Source organism: Trachypithecus francoisi, unplaced genomic scaffold (assembly GCF_009764315.1).
Source record: "Trachypithecus francoisi isolate TF-2019V2 unplaced genomic scaffold, Tfra_2.0 Lachesis_group2, whole genome shotgun sequence".
Lineage (NCBI taxonomy): Eukaryota > Metazoa > Chordata > Mammalia > Primates > Cercopithecidae > Trachypithecus > Trachypithecus francoisi.
In genome coordinates this window covers 138,686,816-138,694,789 of record NW_022681465.1, presented here as the reverse complement: position 1 = coordinate 138,694,789, position 7,974 = coordinate 138,686,816, and the positions used below count along the sequence as shown (strand labels likewise).

The 7,974-nt window shown below is 48.0% G+C and overlaps 1 protein-coding gene across 3 annotated transcripts; it reads left to right on the top strand.

The window, feature by feature from the left end:
• Window positions 1-916: 916 nt before the first annotated feature.
• RPS14 (ribosomal protein S14) lies at window positions 917-6,546 on the top strand. 3 transcript variants are annotated; one of them, XM_033180596.1, is made up of 5 exons: window positions 917-1,063; window positions 3,012-3,162; window positions 3,784-3,945; window positions 5,071-5,147; window positions 6,425-6,546. In XM_033180596.1, the coding sequence occupies exons 2-5, from the start codon at window positions 3,014-3,016 to the stop codon at window positions 6,490-6,492; spliced, it is 456 nt and encodes a 151-aa protein (XP_033036487.1). In that variant the 5' UTR covers window positions 917-1,063; window positions 3,012-3,013; the 3' UTR covers window positions 6,493-6,546. The 3 variants fall into 3 exon arrangements, with proteins under 3 accessions (XP_033036487.1, XP_033036488.1, XP_033036489.1); XM_033180597.1 differs by having other exon boundaries at window positions 969-1,088; window positions 6,425-6,545; XM_033180598.1 differs by having other exon boundaries at window positions 1,053-1,279; window positions 6,425-6,545.
• The last annotated feature ends 1,428 nt before the right edge of the window (window positions 6,547-7,974 follow it).

The following is a 7,974-nucleotide window of genomic DNA, read 5'->3' as shown; positions in this document are numbered from 1 at the left end:
ATCAAGAGGTCAGAAAATCGAGACCACCCTGGTCAACACGGTAAAACCCCGTCTCTACTAAAAACACACAAAAAAAAGTTTGCCGGGAGTGGTGGCGGGCGCCTGTAGTCCCAGCTACTCCAGAGGCTGAGGCAGGAGAATCGCTTGAACCTGGGAGGCGGAGGTCGCGGTCAGACGAGATTGTGCCACTGTACTCCAGCCTCGGCCACAGAGCAAGATTCCGTCTTTCTATATATATTTAATAGCTACTTCCACATAGTCCTCTAATAACAATATATATATATATATTGTTATTAGAGGGCTATGTGGAAGTAGCTATTAAACACATGGGCTTTGAAGCTAGAATTCCAAACCGTCTGCAAAGGTGTGCTCTCAGTTAACATCCTTTATCTGTAAGAGGGAAATCGAAACTATTTGACAATGTCTTGAGGAGTAAATGAAGCAATGCATATAAACTGTTTAGCCCAGACCCGTCTGTAAATACATATTGAATAATTTATTCTTATTTTTCCCATTATATGGTATGAAAAAGCACGTGATCACGGCGGGTTTTCCCAGTCTACGTTGCCTAGGCTGGCCTCCCACTACTCAGCTCAAGCGATGCTCAGCCTCCTAAGTACCTGGGACCAGACGCAGGGGCCACCCTGGCTTTAATTAAGGCCGTTTTGTTGTTGTTATTCCCCTGCTCCACACAAGGGGCGCTGCCGCTCCCAGGCTGCCAGGGCGGGAGTCAGGAGGGCGGAAGTCTGTCTAGCCAAGCCACCGCCGTCATGGAATACAGGCCCACCTCACCCCGCGGGTGTAGCCACTTCGTACTATCGCTTAGACAGACCCGCTCGCAGCGACAACTAGCCCCTCTGCCTCTTTTCGCTCTCCCTTAAGTAATAAACCGTCTTTCCCTATGACGAGTCTTAAACTCTTTGGAAGCAATAATGGCGGTGTCTTCCGGTAGCCGACCTCGCCCCGTGACCTCAGAGGTATACTTCCGGGACACGGAAGTGAGCCGTCGCTCCTCCCTCTCCCTCTCTCTCTTTCCGGTCTAGAGTCTGGAGACGACGTGCAGGTCAGAGGCCCGGGCGCGGCAATCGGTGGGCATCCTGCAGCAAGGGGACCCTGTGGGGCTTGGAACGGAAGACTGGGGTCTTTCCGTGGGAACCGAGCTAGGTGTCGGGCAAGAGACGCGCGGCTGGCCTACTTGGATCCTGGCCAACTCGGGATTGAGTTCGCGCCTGGTCTCGGAAGGCCCGTTTTGCTTCAGGGAGGAGCTTCTGAAGTAAGGGTGAGTGCGGGTCCAACCTTTTACGGTCTCGGCCCCGCAATACGGCCACGGCCTCATTTCAGGGGCACAGCGTAGTTGAGGGAACCCGGGACAGACGTGGGTTCCCGCCTCTATCTTGCCAACTTTTTTCTTGGTGATCGCAGGCCCGCGCCTAATCTCGTTCGTTTCCTCGTCTGCAGTATAGGAATAACAGTAGCACCGATCCCATGGATTTGTAGTGATCATTTAAAGAAGGAAAGCAGGGAAAATTCTCGCCCTGTATTGGATGCTTCTAAATCTGGGCGATTCTTTCCGTTGCTGAGTCGGGCACGTTGCAAGTTCTAGGCGCTCAGGGCCCAGCACCAATGTTTGCTGTGTGCTTGCCCTGCATTTATATACCCCCGATGACCACTCTGCTCGTTACTATAGGGGATGTTAGGGACGGAGAAACTGCAAATTGGCATTTACTGAATGGCCACCATGCCGAGACATACTCATGCTTACATAATTGAGATCTGCTGGAGCCTTTCTATGCTTCTCCAGGTAGAACCTTAGTCTTCTCTTCTGTGGCGCGTTCCTTACGATGGTTAACGCACTTCGTCGTGTTCATTAGCCTGATTTGAAGATAGGAACAGTTAACTTCGTACACCCAAGACTTACACTTGAAGTACTTACTGTGGTCACACACTAAAGTTTATATAGGGAAGGCACAGGAGAGATCTAGGAACACCTGAGACAGACTGGGGTAGTTATTTGTGATGTAGAGGCATCTTGGCAGGAGGCAGAGAGTGCTGGGCTGGGAGTCAGGACACGTTGTTTCTAGGTTTGGTTTTGCCACTGTCTTTACTGTGTCCATAGGCTAAGACACTCTGTCTTCACCATCTGCAGGATACCTATTGGCGTTAGTGTCTTCTGCATATGTTAAATTGTTTTGAACACCAGGAGATTCAGAAGGCCTGGGTCTTTAGGCAGGAAGCAGTCTTCTCCTAGTCTTCCACTTTCTTAATCATTTTCACCTGCCTTCCTGCTGTCAGTTTCTCCCTCCCTTAGATTCTGTGACAGTATGATTGCACTTATAAGGCCATAATAGGTTAGAGTTGTTTGGTCTCAGAGACCATCAGATTTGTGGGATGGGTCTTTCCCATTAGCCTGCCTTTTGGATGTATTTTAGTGCCTTTGATATTTGATGTTGGTGAAAGATTTAGTTCTAAATAGTTGTGGGTGTCAAATCAATTGCATTTTTGGCTTTTGAAGGGATCAGGTGGAGCACAGGAAAACAGGAGATGAGAGGCTTGAGGGCTGTGTTGGTAAGGGACCCTTGAATTCTAAGCTGAGGAGTTCATGCAGGAGTCAGGCAGCTCCCTCGCCCCATAAAGGGTGTTTGGAATGGTGTTACCAGTACATGGGTAGGTATTGGTCTTGGGTTTCTTCTTGCCTTTTGGGATGCAGCCTTCAGGCATCTGCTGCTAGATCCCTAGGCTTCTATCCTGTAGGTGCTGTGAGCTTCGCTGTTGATAGTTTCTAGGGAAAGAATACTACTCATGGTAATTTACTACATGGCCACAGTTGACACCCCTCCAAGTGCAAGGAGAAAGAACTTTTAGTAAGGCAGAGGTGAGGGAATATAGCAGAGTCCTGGATGGAAGAAGACAGGGACATGAAGCAAGACTTAGAGTTTTCTTTAATAGCCAGGGGAAAGGGATTCTGGAAATGTTTTGTCTGTTAACCTTGAGTTTCTTTTCCTTCCACTCAGAAATGGCACCTCGAAAGGGGAAGGAAAAGAAGGAAGAACAAGTCATCAGCCTCGGACCTCAGGTGGCTGAAGGAGAGAATGTATTTGGTGTCTGCCATATCTTTGCATCCTTCAATGACACTTTTGTCCATGTCACTGACCTTTCTGGCAAGTGAGTACCTGGGAGGAGAGGCACCCGGCTGGCAAAAGGCTGAGGAAAGCAATGGCTGGGATGGGCTAGCAGTGCAGGGGGTTCTCTCTAAAGAAATGCTGTTTTATCCAGGTAAGAAGATATGCTTGTCCATTTAGCCCACACATATTGTGAGTTCCCAGGGGTTACAAGAGAGGAGACACATTCTTTGTCCTTATAGAGTGATGGTTGTTGAATCCTTGGTTTCTTGGGAATTTTCTTTCCTTAGTTCCCTTTGTAGGAGCAGCAATGGACTGCAAGTGAGCTCTGCATGTGGGTTCGACTGCCATTTAGCAAGTTGTTGTGACTTGTGTGAAATCACTCAAATTCTGAGTTTCAGTTTCTTCATATGTAAAATGAGGACAGTAGTGTCTACCTCGTGGAGTGATTGTAAGGATTAAATGCAGAAGTAGATATATAAAATGTTAATGCTGAGTTTATCTATATTGGGCCATTCAACCCCACTGGACTGAAGTCCGTGAGGGCAGAGCCCGTGACCATCATCCTCCAACATGACTGAGCTGTGGTGCTCTTCACTCATTAGGATATCGTAAGCACTCCTTTTTGGACGAGGAAGAAGTGACCCTGTGCTTTTCTCCCCAGAGAAACCATCTGCCGTGTGACTGGTGGGATGAAGGTGAAGGCAGACCGAGATGAATCCTCGCCATATGCTGCTATGTTGGCTGCCCAGGATGTGGCCCAGAGGTGCAAGGAGCTGGGGATCACCGCCCTACACATCAAACTCCGGGCCACAGGAGGAAATAGGTACGAGACGCAGAGGGGATGACTGGGTGGTAGAAAACCTGCTGGGCTTGGGTGCTAGAGCACCTGGATTTGAGGTTTGGGTTTTTCGTTGTGACCTTGAACAAGATATTTTAGTCATATACATATTTAGTAATTGGCTCCTCTGTACACTCCCAGCAGCTCAGTGTTGAGCACCCACTGTATACCAGGAGCTGTGTTTCAGGTACTAGAAGACAGTGATGGGGGAAACATAGGAAACAATAGATATGGTCTCTACCCTCCTTGTGTGGGACCTAGGCTGGTCGGAGAGTCAGACTTTAAACAACAGAGCACCAGGGAGTATGTGTTTTTCATTTGTGACAAATGCCGGGAAGTACAAGTAAGGAGTTGGTGATAAAGTGTAATTTAAACTAAAGTCTCAATGATGAGTCCGGAGTTCTTCCAGTGAAGGAAGGACAAGAGGAGGGGATTCCAGGTAGAGACAACTGCAAAGAAAGGTCTTGAGGTTGAGGGTGAACCTGGGCACCTGTGAAGGAAAAGGTGGCATGAGGTACTGTCAGAGGGGAAGAGGTGGAGTCCTGTAGGAGAGGGGAAGGGCCTGGCCTTGAGTGGTGGTAGGGGGAGGGGCATGAAAATAGATGACTATTAGGTGAACAGGCCAGACAGTGGTCAGAACATACAACAAAACCATAGTGGCCCCTCAGCCTAAAATACTGTCTGACTTTTTTCTTTTTCTTTTTTTTTTTAAGACAGGGTCTCACTCTCTCCCAGGCTGGAGTGCAGCAGCGCTGTCTCAGCTTATTGCAGTCTCTGCCTTTCAGACTCAAGCAGTCCTCCCACCTCAGCCTCCTGAGTAGCTGGGACTGCTAGTAGTAGCGCCACCACGCTGGCTAAATTGTGTATTTTTGTGGAGATGGGGTTTCACCATGTTGCTCAGGCTGGTCTTGAACACCTGAGCTGAAGCAGTCTGCCCTGCCTTGGCCTCCCAAGGTGCTGGAATTTACGGATGTGAACCACTGTCCCCAGCCCTGTCTCTTTACAGAAAGTTTGCAGACCTATGAACTAGTGGGATGTTGGAATCTTAGAAAGGAGATCTTTCATTGACTTGGCCAAAGGCTTTTCTTAACTTAAACCTCCATTTTCTAGGACCAAGACCCCTGGACCTGGGGCCCAGTCGGCCCTCAGAGCCCTTGCCCGCTCGGGTATGAAGATCGGGCGGATTGGTAAGTGCCCCCCTCTAGCTAATGCTTGGATTTATTTTGAAGCATCAGCCCCAGAAAGCACATGCTGTGCCCAGTGGATGCGCAGCGACTGGTCTGGTCGCTTTTGGCAGTTAAGTTTGTTAAGGGACGCTACAAGAGTCACCTTCTGACTTAAAAATCTCTCCCTGAATATCTCTGTCACCTTGATGTGAATGTCCTGTTTCATTTGTGAATCTCTGTCCTCCACTGCCTGGTGCTGGTAAAACTGACGAGAGATGAATTGTCCTTTCCTCTGTTCTTGAGGGCATTGCTATGAGCATTTTGTGTGTGCTATCTCCTGCGTTGTAGGATGTTCAGCATTTTTGGTATCTGCCTACTAAATATCAGTAGGGCATGCCAGCCATGTGACAACCAAAAATGAAGGGGGGGGTGCCAGCCTCCATTATTAATACTCTCATGCCTGTGATTTCCTGGCTCCTTACATCTCCTAGGAAGGGGGCATTAGTTCTTGCCTGCACATTGTTTCTGTGCAGTTAGTAGAGACATACGCTGATGCCCCAGACCAAAGTTCCTACCCTGTGCTACTTGAAGGATAATTTTGTTTTCTTGAGACAGGATTTGACTCCGTTGTGTGGGCTGGAGTTCAGTGGCACAATCTCAGTTCACTGTAAATTTCACCTCCTGGGCAGATCCGTCCAAGGGATCCTCCCACCACCCCACCTCAACCTCCCGAGTAGCTGGGACTGCAGGTGTGTGCCACCACACCTGGCTTTTTTTTTTTCTTTTTTTTTGGTAGGGGGGCGGTTTCACCATGGTGCCGAGGCTGGCCTCGAACTCCTGGCCTCAGGCACTCCACTGGCCTCAGTCTCCCGAAGCCCAAAGTGCTGGGATTACAGGCATGAGCCACTGCACCCAACCTTGAAAGATTTTTTCAGACTTTTTTCAGTATCCTTTTACTTAATGCAAAGGAGACAGTTGCAGTTACTCTGTCCAAAGGGTTTTTCCTCTAGAGAAGATGGTGGGCTAAATGTCAGAAGCTGGATTTGTCCTGTGCCTCTGACATCTTGCACACCTCTCAGCCTGTTTCCCTTTCTGGAAAGTGAGTTAAGACCACGTCAGGAAATTCGAGGAACTGGCAGATGGGGCTGCTTCATGTTCACATCCATCTGTTATGTACTGGGGAGTCATTTGGGGAGCAGCAGGATCTGTTGCTGACTGGTTAGGCCATTGGTCTAGGGAGGCCTGGGGGCCCTTCCCATCCAGCTCCAGGCAATGACGCTTTCTCTTCCTCCCCACAGAGGATGTCACCCCCATCCCCTCTGACAGCACTCGCAGGAAGGGGGGTCGCCGTGGTCGCCGTCTGTGAACAAGACTCCTCAAAATATTTTCTGTTAATAAATTGCCTTCATGTAAACTGTTTGAACTCCAGTCTTTTCTCCTTCATCGGGGGCTACTCGGGCATTTGATTTCTTCCTCCTATTTGGCCACTTGGGAGAAGGAACCTGAGGAGAGCTGAGATCCTGGTGCTGCATTTGAGGTCTCCATGCTACTTGCGGCATTAAGTTGCCTTGGTCATCTAAAGCAGACCAAGGCGTTGGAGACCTCGTTTTGAGTGGAGATGCTGGTTCTAAAAATGGACCAATTCTTAAAGAGTCAGAGTGGGAACTGTGGATCCAAGTGTAGCCTGAAGCGAAGAGGAGCCTTCCAGACCCATGCCATATATAAACACACGTGGGTGTGCATTCTCCCCCCACACCTTCTGTGCAAAGCTGGGAGCTCACTCTACTGTGTCTTGCTTTTTTTCACTTGGCAGATCTTGGAGATTGTTCCACATCAGTACATAAAGTACATAAAGATTGTCACCCCACAAATATACAACAAGTCCTATTTTCATCAGCGATAAAAAAGAAAAGTTCTTGCTTTCCGGAAGCTTGCATGCGGCTCTGAGTACCCAGTGTCACCAGATGGTACTCAGTGTTTTGCAAGGGATTACCACAAGGCCCCGTGATGGTGCCTGCCATGGTTAGGACAGGCTGGTGGCTGGGTAGGATTAGTGAGGCCCAGTGGAGAGGATGCTGTGTGTCACAGGCTGGAGAGATGAGACCACTGAGGTAGTCAGTTGTAGAGGAAAGAAACCAACAAGAGGGGAAAACTTTTGGGGATGCTGCTTTCAGTCTTTGATGGCGTGTTCTAGGCAGAGGGAATAAGCAAATAAATGGGTTCTGAGACAAGGGGTAACTGTGATGAGTGTTACATGCCAAACCTTGCTAGAGATGTTAATCTCATTGAATCTGATGAAAAAGATACAACTATGCCCATCATATAGCTAAGAAAACCAGCATGGGAAGTCACTTGGCAAAGGTCACAGCTTACAAGAGGATAATAGTTCTGACTCAAGCTGCACACATTTTAGGTAACAGCCTTATTGAGGTAATTTACATACAATTCACCTATAAAATGATTTCTAGTACTGTAGATTATGAAACAAAATGAGCTTTAGAGCACCCTGTCCCGCTACCCCCCCCCACACCAAACAAACCCATTAGCAATTGGTCCTTACCCTGCCTTGAACAATCATTAATCCATCTATAAATTTGCCTGTTGGCATTTCATATACAATTGTGCATTGCGTAATGATGGGGATACATTCTGAGAAATGTCAGGTGATTTTGTGCAAACTAAACTTAGATAATACAGCCTGTTGATTCTAGGCTTGGAGTCAGTACAGCATGTTACTGTACTGAATACTGTAGCCAATTATAACAATGCTATTTGTGTATCCTAACTTAGAAAAGGTAGAGTTAAAATACAGTATAATCATGGGACCACTGGTGAATGTATGGTCTTT

Excerpts from the sequence above, each read along its gene's own strand:
- RPS14 (XM_033180596.1), top strand. The coding sequence starts at position 3,014 with ATGGCACCTCGAAAGGGGAAGGAAAAGAAGGAAGAACAAGTCATCAGC. Across the intron at positions 3,946-5,070 it reads CGGGCCACAGGAGGAAATAG|GACCAAGACCCCTGGACCTG; the intron begins GTACGAGACGCA and ends TCCATTTTCTAG. Across the intron at positions 5,148-6,424 it reads TATGAAGATCGGGCGGATTG|AGGATGTCACCCCCATCCCC; the intron begins GTAAGTGCCCCC and ends TCCTCCCCACAG.